Source organism: Zootoca vivipara, chromosome 1 (genome assembly GCF_965207765.1).
Source record: "Zootoca vivipara chromosome 1, rZooViv2.hap1.1, whole genome shotgun sequence".
NCBI lineage: Eukaryota > Metazoa > Chordata > Lepidosauria > Squamata > Lacertidae > Zootoca > Zootoca vivipara.
The window spans coordinates 18,823,864-18,840,309 of NC_142582.1; the positions used below are offsets into that span (position 1 = coordinate 18,823,864).

A 16,446-nucleotide genomic window follows, 5' to 3' on the forward strand; every position below is an offset into this window, starting at 1 on the left:
GAGGGCCTTCTCGGTAGTGGCGCCCGCCCTGTGGAACGCCCTCCCAGCAGATGTCAGACAGACACGCAACTATTTCACTTTTAGGAGACATCTGAAGGCAGCCCTGTTCAGGGAAGTTTTAAATGGCTGATGTTTTACTGTGTTTTTAATATTTTGTTGGAAGCCACCCAGAGTGGCTGGGGCAACCCAGTCAGATGGGCAGCATATAAATAAAATATTATTATTATTATTATTATTATTATTATTATTGACCATTAGGTTCAGAGGTTGATGATTTTTCATTAGAATGGTGTTATGAATGAGATATTCTCAAACATACATGTTGAAGTTGACATGAATATCAGTTAGCCAACGGTCCAAAAACAACTCTTTGTAGTGCCAAATGAAAAAGAGTGTGGGGAAAGGATAACGCAGAATGTTTCCTAGTTCCTTCTTTAACAGGGATTTCTTGTGGACCCATTCTAAACGGGATTAGATTGTAAACTCATCAACATAACCACAAGGAGATATGACTCATAAGGCTTAGGTGTAAGTGCCTATGGGTTTATGTTAAAATAGAACCTTGGTTGGTTTTGTTGCACATTGCTTTTTGTTTCCCATGTTACTGGGATATCACTTAAAATGTTAGACAGAAAGTTACATAAGCCTGATGGTTTATTGATCTTGTCTGCACTGTATTTGCCTTCAGTGGCATGGGGCATCAATGAGAGAATACCAGTTACAAATGATTGTGATTTACTGTACATCGCATCAATACTGAGTTCTGAGAAGCTTTTCTATGAGCTGCCTGTGTCACTAAATACTGATGCTAACTGAGTTGTCTGTTTATATCATGAGCCATGGGGAAGCGGGAAGAGTTGAAAATCATGCCCCCAACTTGAGCAAATACAGTCGTACCTTGGATCCTGAACGCCTTGGTACTCGGACGTTTTGGCTCCCGATCGTTCCGCTTTGTAAACGTTCTTTGGAACCCGAACGTCCGATGGGCTGCAGGAGCTTCCTGCAGCCAATCAGATGCCGCGCTTTGCTTTCCAAACATTTTGGAAGTCAAACGGACTTCTGGAATGGATTCCGTTCGACTTCCAAGGTACGACTGTACGTTTTGTTCGGAAACATGAACAAATGGAAATGTGATGTATTTCAACTAATATTCTGGGTAACAGCATTTGGATTACTTAAAATTTCTCATCCCCATGTTGGGAGCCCTTTAGTTTGTGCTAATCCCACAACACAGGGGAGTCGACAGTGCATCATCTAGGAGGTGGAACTAGCCTACACAGTCTAGATCAGTGTTTCCCAACCTTGTGCCTCCAGATGTTTTGGGACTACAACTCCCATCATCCCTAGCTAGCAAGACCAGTGGTCAGGAATGATGGGAATTGTAGTCCGAAAACATCTGGAGGCACAAGGTTGGGAAACACTGGTCTAGATAACCCTTTTGCACATTCGCACGCGTTCACTATGACTTGACTGGGTTATGACCAGTTTAATTTTAAGCAGGCTTTCCCCAAGTGACACCTGTATGTGCTGCTCCAATTTGCTTGGGATGTGAATGTCACCATGTTTTCATAGGTTCTAAGCAAAGAGAGGACGAGGAAAGTGGATTGTGGTGCAGAAAATAGGGCCAAGCAAAGGAACAAACAAATAGAATGGAGTTTTCGTAACGTTTTTTTGCAAGCATGAAAGATTAAACAGCAACAGCAATCCAGCAGGTGTTATGACAGGGTGTTGGATGTGGGCAGACTCTCTCATACACTACTACAGGCACACATACAGGCAGGCACAAACGCACACACTTCCAGGCACATAAAATACCAGGGACACACACATGGAGACAGGCACTTGCAAGTAAGTGCAGATAGACTTAGAACAGGCACCCACAGCCACAGACAGCCACACAAACAGGTTAAAGTGAGATAAACAGTGTCATAGGAATTTGCATTGTTATACACCAGCGTACATCCACCTCGGGACACAATGCACTGATTCTTGCTGTTTGCTCTGGGAGAAAAATGGGGAAAATGAACTCTGTTCTGGCTGGGAGTGGAACTTTATTCACCCCAAATAAGAGTGTGGGCAGTGTACAACATAAGAAACTACAGGAGGAGAAAGAATCCTAAAATATTGCTGAAGGATTTTGAACCACAATTACATTCCATGCATAGCTCCAGGAATTATATTTTTAGGCTTTATCTCATTTTTTAAAAAATTGGGTTTGGATAACTTTCAGCAAAGTGATGTTTCAACCATTTCCCCTCCCTTCAGAAATACCGACAGTACATGTCAGGACTTCTGGCTCCTCCTTATGGTGTTATGGAAACTGGCTCCAACAATGACAGTGAGTACCTCAGCAAAAGTATCTGTAAAATGGGAACAATGGCAATCTTTATGTCAGGTGATCCCTGGTGTCAGAGGTGAATTTAGAGCAGCGCGGCTGGTTCTGCTGCACTGGCGCCGAGCAGAATGGGAGGTTGGGCGGGTGCCAGATTTTGCCCTCAAGCACCGCTGAAAATTGAAAGACCAAAGTCTGCCGTGACTGATGTAAATGAAAAGAACCATCCAATTTGAAGAGCGACATTTAACCCTCAGACATATTGTTCTGATGTGTCTACTGTTTTCTTACAGGAATGCCTGACAAGGATAACATGTCAAGTAGTAGTCTGTGCTCCATCTCTAAAAACTGCAATAAGGTAAATAGTCTTTCTTCTTCATTTTGCCTGTAAACACCAACATATTACATGGGCAAAGAAGTTCTTCTTCAGAAGCAAGGCTGGGGGGGGGATGGCCACCACATTTTGTGCCCAGCTGTTTCTCAGTGGCCAAGGTGGGTCTTTTCTTCTTCCCACCCATTGGCTGCAATAGGGGAAAATAACACTGCTTGAGCTATTTTTGTTGGGTGTGCCGGTGGAACAAACGGGTTTTGTATCAGTCCTGCCCCCATACCCCACCGCTGACATGTTTGGGTTCTCCAGACGACAGATGGAAGAGCTAGGTGCATAAGTCCCCTCAGTCTAAGACAGGGGTCAACAACCTTTTTTAGCCGTGGGCCGGTCCACCGTCCCTCAGACCATGTGGTGGGCCGGACTATATTTTTTGGGGGGGAAAGAACAAATTCCTATGCCCCACAAATAACCCAGAGATGCATTTTAAATAAAAGCACACATTCTACCCATGTAAAAACACCAGGCAGGCCCCACAAATAAATCAGGGATGCATTTTAAATAAAAGGACACATTCTACTCATGTAAAAACACGCCGATTCCCGGACTGTCCGCGGGCCGGATTGAGAAGGCGATTGGGCCGCATCTGGCCCACGGGCCTTAGGTTGCCTACCCCTGGTCTAAGATTTCACCCTAAACTTTTGTGTGTGGAAACATTAATAAAACACAGGTGCTTCAGTCGTCAAAAGAATGTAGATGCTTATGAAACAGAAACTTTACTAAGCCTGGGTTCTATATTGCTTCTCTGATGGCTAATCACAGCAGAAAGTGTCATTGCAACTGATATTAAAAATGAAGCGGTTTGCCAGTGTTGTTCATTGGGCCATTTCTGTTAGCAAAGTTTATACAACACAAGTTAGGGAAAAAGTAAGACAGCAAAGAAAACGGTTGTGTATATTGATAAGGTAGGCAATTTGCTTTTATGCATTTGGCACTGATAGTATATCACCCCAAGAAATTTAGATTATGCAAGTAGAAAAAACAAATTGAATTAATTTAAGATTTCTTTAAAGATTTCTAAGCTATGGTTTTCCCAGTAGTGATGTATGGAAGTGAGAGCTGGACCATAAAGAAGGCTGATCGCTGAAGAATTGATGCTTTTGAATTATGGTGCTGGAGGAGACTCTTGAGAGTCCCATGGACTGCAAGAAGATCAAACCTATCCATTCTGAAGGAAATCAGCCCTGAGTGCTCACTGGAAGGACAGATCGTGAAGCTGAGGCTCCAATACTTTGGCCACCTCATGAGAAGAGAAGACTCCCTGATGTTGGGAAAGCTTGAGAGCACAAGGAGAAGGGGACGACAGAGGATGAGATGGTTGGACATTGTTCTCAAAACTACGAACATGAGTTTGACCAAACTGTGGGAGGCAGTGGAAGACAGGAGTGCCTGGCGTGCTCTGGTCCATGGGGTCACGAAGAGTCGGACACGACTAAACAACTAAACAACAACAACAACAACAACAACAACAACAACAACAACAACAACAAGATTTCCTATATTCAGAAGTTCAGAAACTAGTAAATGAAATTCTACAGAAATAAGCAATGTAAAATCCCATTCTTTGCCCAAAAAGCATATAGCTTTAGGCTCCATTTAGCTTTATGGAGCAACTTGGCTCCTTCCATGCAACGATGGTTCCTACACCACTCCCAGTGATAGCTGTAATTACCGCCCAAATGGCATATTGTCAGGTTATGTATCATATTATTGATGCTTCTCCTACTATAGCAAGCAACACATGATTGTATGTTACCATACAATCTGGCCTAAGTATGTGAGAAGAAATTTCAGGTGTTGCCTGGAGTGCAGTGGGAACAGAGGATGAGAACACGTGAGCATATTACTGCTCCATGTATTTTTATTTACATAAAAAATTATGTGCCACTTTTTATTCATAAAAAGTATCAGAGTACGGTAGTTTGCAACATAGAATACAAAATATATTAGAACTAAAACAATAAGCTATCATCGAAATCAATTTAAACACACACACACATGCACACTGTTTGAGTTTTACTAGTCAGGAAATTGCAGGGGAAAGTCTTCAACTTTATTTAATGTTACATTTACACATGATCTAAGAGATTAATAATGGAAAGCATGGCAACACATGACATTAGCAAAGTACCCAGTACACAACAACAAGATTTATACCCCACCCACTCTGGGAAACATATATGCTGTGAACAAAGCTCCACTTTTTTATTTTAGATTGACAAAAGTCTGAAATCATTCAGCCGACCCCATAAAACAGCCACAAATACATTGATAATGCCTTTTTCTGTGTAACTTACCCGTTAGGGATAGAACAACAACCAAGTTAATCTTGTGTTGCTTGGATTTTTATTTTATTACATTTCTCCCTTTTTTGGGTAGGCTTTTTTCTGCATGGTTGGATTTATTGCCTGTTTCTTGTAGGTTAAATAATCCATATTCTTAAAATAAATACATAGTTTGATCTGATCAGAAGAAGTAATACTTTTGGGACTCTTTACTAACCCGCTCCATAAACAGCCACACTCCCCCCCCTTATTGATGTTCACTACTTCCTGTTTGCCTGTCCGTCTGTCCTGTTTCCTTAGAGAGACTGATATTTTAACACATCTTTTTAACCTTTAATAACGTTAGAGACATTACTGCATATATTTGCTTTTCCTCCTGTCTTGTTACATGGTATTTCCTGTCCCATCCTTATCCTGCTTGAAAATAAACCAGTTTGGGTGGAGTTTATAATAACATGTGGCACACCAATAGCAATTTTCATTGTGGTGAGTAAGAATAAAAATTATCACTCTAAAAGAAGGGTTACTACGCAAGCTTACTCAAAAAATAAACTCCACTGAGCCTACAGGCATTTAGGATTACCTTATAAGTACGGTATACTTTTTTTACAATACCACCTGAGATGATAATTTAGTATATCAGTTAAATAAGGAATGGAGAGAAAAGGGCAGCCACTCAGGATAAAGGGGAATAGTTTTGTGGTGGAAAATAACATACAAAAACTCCATTATATTAGGGGAAATTGGTTTGCAAAGTATATTAGGCAAAATTGCATTTTTTTAAAAAAATGGGTAGATCAGGAGAAATTTGTGCTGACGAATTCTGATGAGGGCATTTAAAATATAAATTCACAAACCAATTTAGAAATGTGGGAAATGGAGATTAAGACTAGGAAAAGGAGAACTTGATTTGCCTGTCCCTAGTCCTAATAGAGATGCATGTTGACAGGAAGGATAAGACACTTCTGGTTCCTAAATTGCCCCCTGCATCTTTGCAACATCCAAACACTCTCTCAACAGGTGGAATGGGGCATGCTGTCCTCCAAACATTCTTCAAAAGCAGCCACCTGGAGTGCCTTGGCTGTGGAGCCACTGCTCTAGGTTACAAAGGCTTGAAAGGCATCTGCCTCAAGCACACAAATCTCAAGCAGACAGGAATTCAGAACGGTGTCTCATGATTTATCCAAATCACTACCAGCGAATCGTTTCCCCATCTTTGCCCCCTTTCGGGCAATTAACGAATACCCCAAAGTGTTGCAGATGATCCTGAATGCCTGAAGTTGCGTCCCATGCAAGGCAAGAAAAGTAAAAGAAAAGTGAAACTCACACAAGGCACAAAAGTGCGGAGGAGTATGTGACAAATGCATTCATGAGAAATCCATCTTGACATGTGTGCAGGTCTTCGCTTGTCATCGGTTCACTAGTTACATAAGATAAAGTACAAAAGCACATTGAGGTTTGCATAAGCTGCTCTTATATAAGTTGAGGGGTTGGAAAGCCCAGTCTGTAAGAAGTGACGATATTGTTTCACAGTCTCCCTTCTCCAAGCACAAGTAGTTCACAGTTGCCAATATTGCAAAGAGGCTTCCACAGTACAGAGGGAAAGGGTGTTGGAAAGGAGATAAATGACTGATAGATAGATAGATAATATTTATTACGGGCGGAGACCAGCATATAAAAACATTTGTGGGTACGAACCCAGAAGAGGAACACATTTAAAACATTGTACAACGGAAAGTTAAAATCTATAAATGCGATAAGCATTAGACGCTTAAAACTTTAGGGTAATCTACCGCAGACGCGGGTGGCACTGTGGGTTAAACCACAGAGCCTAAGGCTTGCCGATCAGAAGGTCAGCGGTTCGAATCCCCGCGAAGGGGTGAGCTCCTGTTGCTCGGTCCCAGCTCCTGCCAACCTAGCAGTTTGAAAGCACGTCAAAGTGGGAAGGTAAACGGCGTTTCCATGTGCTGCTCTGGTTCACCAGAAGCGGCTTTGTCATGCTGGCCACATGACCTGGAAGCTGTATGCCGGCTCCCTCGGCCAATAACGCGAGATGAGCGCCGCAACCCCAGAGTCGGACATGACTGGACCTAATGGTCAGGGGTCCCTTTACCTTTACCTTTTTACCGCAGAGAACTGGCTCTGGGTTGCCCACAGAACCGGGTTCGGGGATTTTCTTAACGGACTAATTTGGCTCGGGGGAAGGTCTGTGCCTACAGAATCTGGCAGCCATCTGGGTCGTCTTCTGATCTTTGCCTAACAAGAACAGGTCATATTTTTGCTTTTCCGGGAGGTCAACGAACCTCGCCAGTAGGGGATCAGTGGTCTCCCTATGTGCCTCTTCATAGAAGGGACATCTAAAAAATAAGTGCTCTGGGCTTCCTATTTCCCCCAGATACATGACTGTAAAACCTCAGAAGATCTTGTGGGAGTATACAGCATTTCTGTAACGATCAGCTCCTGGTTTCATGATGTAAACCTGCTAAATTTATCCTGCAGAGCCAGGAGTGGGCAGATTTCTGGTTTGTTGGATCTATATGGCATTCCGTAGGATGGTTGCGTCAAAGCACCAGGTACTTCATGTTTAAATTATGGATATAATTTAATCTCCACCCCCATCGTTCAACCCAGACACTGAGGTCCCGCGCCAAGGGCCTTCTGACCATTCCTTCACTGCAAGAAGTGAAGTTACAGGAAACCAGACAGAGGGCCTTCTCGGTAGTGGCACCCGCCTTGTGGAACGCCCTCCCAGCAGATGTCAAGGCAATAAGCAACTATTTTACTTTTAAAAGACAACTGAAGGCGGCCCTCTTTAGGGAAGTTTTTAATGATTGATGTTTTAATGTATTTTTACTCTTTTGTTGGAAGCCATCCAGAGTGGCTGGGTTTCGCCTGCCAGATGGGCGGGGTAAAAATAAATTATTATTATTATTATTATTATTATTATTATTATTATTATTATTATTATTATGGGTACAGGAAAACAGGAAATGACCGCATCACTTGGGGGCACAGGATCACAGAGTGAGATGAGATACAGTCTGAAATACGCTTTGTGCCCCAGCTCCTTTGTACATGTTTGGTGCGATTCCATCACCGTCTATAAAGACACGCACACACGCTCCATTAGTTTTTGCAGTTGGGCAGTCGGGGAAAAAAGTAATTACGGTGAGAAACTGTGTCGTTCTTTTCAAGGGTCAGTTCTTCTGACAAGTCGAGCACATACGAGCAGCACATTTGGCACTTATGTTTGAAACAGTCAAATGAACCACCACCCCGCCCCATCCCAAAAATCTTGCAATTATTCTTTCAACTTCGGCAGAAAAATGGGAAAAAAGGAAAATTTAAAAACTTGGAAGATCTCGCAGAATCTTACAAAGGTGCGCTGTGAGCACCTGTCCTACAAGTAATTCTGGAAACTGGGAATTGCAGAGTGGAAATACGATAGGAAGCCAATGAAAGAATCAAGACTCGCATAAAGTAATTGCGGCAGCCATTCTTTATTTGTGAAAAGGGAGATTGGTGGCAAAGATTTCAGTGATTAATAAGGAACGAGAAAATGATTTATTGTCCGCCTGACATTTGTTTGGAGCAGATTCTTAATGTGACCCTAGTCATGTTTGCTCAAGAAGCAAACCCTTGTGATTTTAGCAGGGATCGTTTTCCTGGTAAGTACGCTTAAGGATTGCAGCTCCTGAGCGGAAACTATTGCATTTCCAAGGCATGTGCAGGCTATTATCCCATTATTTCAACACTGATGCAAAAATGGCACACAAGCATGTGGAGATTTACAGCTTTTGCAACTCTACATTATTCATTATTTATATAAAAGGAGGAGGGAGGCTTTGGAAACAAGAAATGTTCATAGAAATGGAACAGCCAGGAGGAATTGGGAGCACAGAACATTCTGTGCAAACCACCTTCTTGTTAACACCCCTTTTATACTGAATAGGTCAGGGATATGGATCAAAACCAAAAGAGGAAAAATGTGTATGTATTTCTTTTTTTAAAAAAAAATGTACTGGTATATACCACCCAGGTGGCACTGTGGGTTAAACCACAGAGTCTAGGGCTTGCTGATCAGAAGGTCGGCGGTTCGAATCCCTGCAACCGGGTGAGCTCCCGTTGCTCGGTCCCAGCTCCTGCCCACCTAGCAGTTCGAAAGCACATCAAAGTGCAAGTAGATAAATAGGGACCGCTCCGGTGGTAAGGTAAACGGCGTTTCCGTGCGCTGCTCTGCTTTGCCAGAAGCAGCTTTGTCATGCTGGCCACATGACCCGGAAGCTGTCTGCGGACAAACGCCGGCTCCCTCGGCCTATAGAGCGAGATGAGCGCCGCCACCCCAGAGTCGGACACGACTGGACCTGATGGTCAGGGGCCCCTTTACCTTTACCTTTACATACCACTTTATGGTCCTTGAGAGCATTCCGAAGGACGTTTATAACACAAACGCACAATAAGTAGGCTATTTTTAACAACTCTGCAATAAAGATGACAAGGCAACTTTTTAAATAATAATAAAAACTAAATAGCAACATAAAAGCAACAAGAAGCCAACACCCCCTTTAACCCTGAAGAATACAAAGGTCTTTTTTGTCCCAGGAGGATGGGCCCTACTAGGCAACAGACGTTTTGGGAAACATTGGCATCTTGCCTTGCCATTCCTCATGCCCTGGCAGCAAAGGTGCTTATTTATTTCTGCCTGGGATGGCTGGCTTGCCTTGCCTGGTCACTTTCTCCCAGTGTGTCGCAGGACATTTGCGAAAAGCTGCCAACTGTGTGACCAAGCAAAGAGGCGCAAATCCTGGCACCATCTGCTTGCACAGATTGAATGTGAATTGCACAGTAGTGAATGAGTAGCACTGAGGACAGGGCAATGTATGCTGCCCAGCCATAAACCAGCCTGCTTCCAAGGTACAGTGGAACCTCGGTTGTCGAACGCTTTGGAAGCCGAATGCCGGCAACCCAGAAGTGAATGCTTCCATTTTCAGTTGCGCCTCGGAAGTTGAACAGCTTCCGAGGTGCGTTTCTCCATTATTTTTTAAAAGGAATTGCACCTTGGTTGTCGAACGTTTCGGAAGTTGAACAGTCTTACGTTCGACAACGGAGGTTCTACTCTACCAGAATGGTCAGCTTCTGTATGTTGAATGGGAGGGGGTCAGACCTCTGTTGCACCATTATAAAAAGCTGGGGGAAGAGAGGCCTCTGACTTAGGGAAGGAGTTTCGTTGGTTGAACGGCACAAACAGAAAAAGCTCTCCATAAAAGGAAAAGGAAAATATCAGACTTTTTGTGGTCGAATAAGGTGGCCACTTCCTACCTTCCGCAGATTTCCGCAGTCTTGATTCTGGAAGCACAAATCATTTAAGTACCCGTGCTGTATTTGGCGTACAGGGAAGATGATCCATTATTCTTGCTTAAATTAAAACACTTCCAGCAAACCATTTCCATCTTTCCACTGAGAATGACTTATGAAAAATATGGCCTCAGCCTATTGAAATACCTTGCATGCATATGCTGGAGTTTCATCTTTGGAGCACTTTATTCAATTCATGCAAAACTGTTTTAGCAGCTGTTAACGCTGTAGCAGAGAAGCAGGGAAATGACAGGAAAATAAGACATCATTAGTTGTGTTCCAATCTTTATACATGTGTTTGTGCACAGACCGTATTCCGCCTAAGCGCTCCTTTCCTTTTGACACTGGCCGCGATGTGTGATTTTTGGGTAATGGTTGGGCCATTTTATGTGTCTTAAATTGGAGGGCATTTACAGTTGCAGCGCACGATGTAATGCTAAATAACGCGTGCCTGGTGTATCATTCTAACGTGCGTCGGTTGCTCTGATTGCACAAAAATATTTTAAAAGTACATATTTTAGCAGTTTTAGGGATAAACAGAAGCTTTGTTTGAATCATTCCTCTTCAGATGAGGCGTTTCTTCCATTTCAGCCGCCGAGCAGGGGTCAAATTAGATTTTACAAAAGGTACCTGTAACTTTCCTCCCGAGGGCGAAAAGATTGGCTTTGGGGAGGGTTGTGGTTTTGTTCTGAAAAAATAGCACGGGAAAGGGTTGAGCAGCTTGTCTCACCCATTGCACCCATAGCTCACATGCTTTGCATCCTGAAGGTCCGAAATCTGCTCTGGAGGGGGAAACCCCAGGGAGTCCCAGGAGGAGGAGGGGGAGAAGAGAACATTCCATTGTGGAAAGAGAACATTCTCTTTAGCGCTGCATTGAATACAGCCCATTTAATTGAACAAAGCTGGATCACTCACATAGTATGAAGTGTAGAGGGAAGATGTGAACCTTTCGAACAGATAACAGTATAGTTTTAGTGTATGTGCAAAGTTGGCTGAGAAAAGGCGACTCGGAACTTCGATTCACAAAAACCGGCATATGAATTTTCCAATTACACAGGGCTTCCCTCCCGCCCCCCTTTTTTTGCTACTGATATCTGCATCTCATCGCCATGTTTTAACTCAGTAGCTGTTTATGCATCTTTCTGTTTTCATCTAAATCTAGAACCTAGTTATTCTTGATTGCTACAAACGATACTGTGGAAAATTGCATATTTCACCTCTTCTCAGACTTCCAACATTTTCAGTTTTAGTATGTTCATTCATTCATTCATTTTTCTTTTTGAAAATCCACTTCCAGGTTTGTTTACTTTATCACTGCCCCTTTTGTTTCTTTCATTTAAATTTTATTTTTCAGACTCCTTTCATTGATCATCACATCCCAATTCGTCCAGCTACAACCAATGTAGAGGTAAAGAGGTTAGATGTACAGCAGTCCTGGGTTACTGTAGAAACTGGCGTGCTTTGGGGTTATCCAATTACCCACCCTGCCATCGCAGTGATGCTTTGACTGTAATATATCTGAGTAAATTAGCTTCATGTTGTCTCATTGCATTAAGTGTGAATACTCTGGAGTAAATTGTTTGCCTGAGGACTTTGCAACAGCAGGTCAGTGCCCTGAATATAACCCCTTTGTAAGTGGGAAGTCGACAGTTGTTGCCATGCTACTTGCCATGCAACATAACTGATAAGTTGCTTTGAATTACTAGGGGCTGCAGATAGAACATAGCTGGTTGGATCAATAAAATATCAGGAGGAACTCCTTTCTTCTCAAGCAATTGGCTTTCCTGACCCAATTTTGCTCTGTTTGCTTTAGGGTGGTGTAGGCACTCTGATAGACATACACACAGACCTGCCACCTAGAAAGGACGGATTCATTTCAGTGTCCCCGCATGTGCAAATGCGGAGTCCTCTTGGCAGGAACTAGGAAGTGTGCAGCTGAGGTGCACATATTCCTGGATTGGTTATATCCTGCAGATCCAATGAGATCTACAAACGCGGGGGCAAATGTACGCATCCCATTATGAAATTAAATCTATATATGAATAAGCTTCATTGCATTGTCAAAAAAAAAACACCACCATATTTGTAAATACCACTATTACATAAAAAGTCTTTTCAGGAAAACAGAAAAGCTTAAAATATTATTGTGCTTCTTCTTCTTCCTCCTCCTCCTCCTCCACCAGGTTCCATCAGAAAGAATCCTCCAAGCTGGGAAAGTATTACGGAACGCCATCCTCTCCCGAGCCCCTCACATGATAAGAGACCGTAAATATCACCTCAAGACATACAGGTACTTGTGAGCAGCTGATTGCATAACGGTTTGGGGGCCCTTACATATTGCGAGCACCACCTAGTGACTTTTAATTGTAGCTTGCTGCTTTTTGAGGTTTCCAAATACGGTCGTACCTTGGTTATCAAACGGAATCCGTTCCGGAAGTCTGTTCGACTTCCAAAAACGTTCGGCAACCAAGGCGCGGCTTCCGATTGGCTGCAGGAGCTTCCTGCACGCAATCAGAAGCCACGGAATCCCTGCCGGATGTTCGTCTTCCAAAGAACGTTCGCAAACCGGAACACTCATTTCCGGGTTTGTGGTATTCGGGCGAAAACGTTCAAGTCGCAAGGCGCTTGGGACCCAAGGTACGACTGTATCGGTGCTGGCGATACGATGGCAACCCACCAAGCACAGATTGAAAATGATAGACCTGAGTGTGTGTCATTCTAGGCAACTGGGTTCAAACAAAGAGCCAGTGTGGCGTAATGATTATAGTGTGCTGGACCATGACCTCAGAGACCAAGGTTCAAATCCCCACTCAGTCATTAAGCTCATTGGCCCAGGCACCATCTCTTAGCCTAGCCTACCTCACAGGGTTGTTGTGAAGGTGAAATGGGGGGAGAAGGAGAACCATGTACATACCACCTTGAGCTCCTTGGATGAGAAAGGTGGTATATAAATGCTAATAATAATAATAATAATAATAATAATAATAATAATAATAATAATAATGGCACAGGCCATATGGTGGGGGGCAAATCTGTCAATTTCTCATCTTCCCTGTTAAGTTCAGGTCTCTACATTTCTACATCAGTTTGATGATCAGTTTTTTAAAGTCCTCATGAAAATTTGTCAGCATTTCTGAGCAAATGTCTCCTAATGTACAGATTTTTTGTATGTTGTTGTTGCCTAATCTGCACGCTTTACGTAGTAAATGCATTCGTTGTTGGAGAATTGCACTGCAAAATTTGGAAACGTGCAGATTTTGAAGGATGGTTGTGTTCCTCTTCATATACCGTTTCAGGAAGTGCAAATTAGGTAGATTTGCCCTTTAATATGCAAACTGAATTTCTCTTGCAGCCCAAAATGCCACATGAACAATAACGTTCTTTAAATGTCCAATTTCATGCTTAAATTGGGCCTGCCCCCTTAGATTTGGCCTCAGTGTACTTGTAATTCTTTCTCCCTCTCTCTGTTTTAGTAGGTATAGATTTATGTTTATTATTGCTCATGCTTCTGTTTATCCTGCTGGTGGCAGCACTGCCTTGGATAAACTAAATTATTTTTGTAGTTCTGCCAGAATAGAAATTTAAAACTAAGGATAGCTAACTTACCTTTCTTTCTCCAGTAATGAGGTGCACCTTCAAAAGAGGACTGAATGATTTAATTAAATACTCTTGAGGTCTTAGGTTTTCTGTTGCTAATAGTAAATATGTGTGGGAAGTTAGGAGCTGGGGATTTTTTTTCTATATTAGGAACGAGATAGGTTTGTTGTTTAGTCATTTAGTTGTATCCGACTCTTCGTGACTCTATGGACCAGAGCACGCCAGGCACTCCTGTCTTCCACTGCCTCCCGCAGTTTGGTCAGACTCATGTTCGTAGCTTCGAGAACACTGCCCAAATATTAGGAACGAAATAGGTTACCAAGATATATTTGATTCAACCTGCAATCATTTGAATTGCACAGAACTCCTCATCAGAATGGAAACAAACCTTCATCCAGGAACAGATGAGGTTTTGTTTTGTTTTCATCACAGTGAAACTCGATAAAGGATAGCTCTAGCCCAGGCATAGGCAAACTCGGCCCTCCAGCTGTTTTGGGGACTACAACTCCCATGATTCCTAGCTAACAGGACCAGTGGTCAGGGATGATGGGAGTTGTAGTCCCATAACAGCTGGAGGAGGAGTCTCTGCCTGTGACTGTATATGCATAATCCTGTATCCAGTATCTTGCCATTTTCTTCAAAGTCCACTTTCTTGACCTGGTTCCATTTACTTCTAAATAGTTATTATACAGGATATCAAGTGTTTAAAACCAGCAGGTGATGTAAAACATCTTTTTAAATAAAAAAACCCTATTTCTTTCCTCCCTCAGACAGTGCTGTGTAGGAACAGAACTGGTAGACTGGATAATGCAGCAGAGTTCGGTCGTTCATTTACGGACGCAGGCTGTGGGCATGTGGCAAGTATTGTTGGAGGAAGGTGTTCTCAATCATGGTAAGGGAAGCTCTTTTGCTTTATAGGAAATTCCTCCCACTCAGATCAGTGTTTCCCAAACGTGGGTCTCCAGCTGGTTTTTTTTTTTTTTGTGGACTACAACTCCCATCATCCCTAACTAACAAGACGCAGTGGTCAGGGATGATGGGAATTGTAGTCTGAAAACAGCTGGAGACTCAAGTTTGGAAAACACTTTACTAGGTCCATGGCGTAGATTCCTTAGCAATCCCAAAGGGATCACAGTTCTTTTGGGGGCATAACCGTCTGTGAAAATGCATAATATTATAGAGTGTCTTTATTATAGAACAGGGGTCGGCAAGGCTTGCCTTTCCTGGGCCAGTTCACTGCTGTGGAGCCCCCTCTGTGGGCCGGATCGTGCGCGTGCCTGTGATTTCCGGCATCTGCGTCTGAGCAGACGTGATTTCCAGTGTCTGCGTCTGCGGAGACACAGTTTTCGGCATCTGTGCATGCGCAGACACAGTTTCTGGCACCGCTTGGTGAGTCCCCATGCCACGCTGCTCTGGTTTAGTGCAGCACGCAGGGACTTGCTGAACAGGCAGCGCAGCTCGGGGGCCAGTAAAACGACCCCCGTGGGCTGCTTGTGGCCAATGGGCCTTAGGTTGCCGACCCCTGTTATAGAATGTCAGTATTTTGCAGTAGGGATTTGGGTGCATGCTGGTAAATTTGGATTGTGCCATTCAAATGGTGGGGAAGGGGGTTGGTATGCTTTTGCCCCAACTTAATTAAGTAATTAATTTTCTGTTTATTTATTTTATATACTGCCTTTCATCAAAACATATCAGGCTGGTTAATGTCTGTTTCTTTTGTAAACTGGTGGGATTTTGTTGAATAGTTAGCTACCACCCATTGATTTTTATAGCAGTAAGGAGGGTTTAAAAAAAAAATAGCCCCATATTTACATCTCTGGGTTATATGGTGCTTCGGGATTGTGCAATGCTAACAGTGTTGTGGCACTTAGGAACTTGCTTATAGATAGATAGAAATGTTTGGTGAGATAATGGCCTAATAATAATAATGATAATAATAATAATTTATTATTTACACCCCGCCCATCTGGCTGGGTTTCCCCAGCCACTCTGGGTAGCTCCCAACAGAATATTAAAAACAGGATAAAACATCAAACATTAAAAACTTTCCTAAACAGGGCTGCCTTCAGATGTCTTATAAAAGTCAGGTAGTTTATTTCCTTGACATCTGATGTTCCACAGGGTGGGCACCACTACTGAGAAGGCCTTCTGCCTGGTTCCCTGTAACCTCAACTTCTTGCAGGGAGGGAACCACCAGAAGGCCGTGGGAGCTGGACCTCAGTGTCCGGGCTGAATGATGGGGGTGGAGATGTTCCTCTTGACTATGCAAGGGCAGAAAGAGCACGCCATCCCCCAACATTCCTTTGTGTACCAGCCCTATTCCTCCACTGCCAAATTTCATGCTTATCTTTGAAGGGGCTTGCATTGCCAATTGCAAGGAGGCTCGTAAGCATGTCCACCCCTTTTGTGGTCAGACTGAATGCATGAAGAGGCAAGTGTGTATACAGGTGCTATACAGTACTATACAGGTACTACATGAGAAGGATTTC

The 16,446-nt window shown here is 43.1% G+C and overlaps 1 protein-coding gene across 4 annotated transcripts in view; it reads left to right on the forward strand.

The window, feature by feature from the left end:
* RAPGEF4 (Rap guanine nucleotide exchange factor 4) overlaps window positions 1-16,446 on the forward strand; it is a 150,950-nt gene that overhangs the window by 81,427 nt on the left and 53,077 nt on the right. For 2 of the 4 annotated variants that reach the window (XM_035135200.3, XM_035135217.3), the window contains 5 exons: window positions 2,266-2,338; window positions 2,626-2,690; window positions 11,715-11,768; window positions 12,544-12,650; window positions 14,728-14,849. In XM_035135200.3, the coding sequence (XP_034991091.3) occupies window positions 2,266-2,338; window positions 2,626-2,690; window positions 11,715-11,768; window positions 12,544-12,650; window positions 14,728-14,849 (421 nt within the window). The remainder of the gene's footprint in view (window positions 1-2,265; window positions 2,339-2,625; window positions 2,691-11,714; window positions 11,769-12,543; window positions 12,651-14,727; window positions 14,850-16,446) is intronic. The other 2 variants (XM_035135206.3, XM_088658969.1) reach the window with 1 other exon arrangement.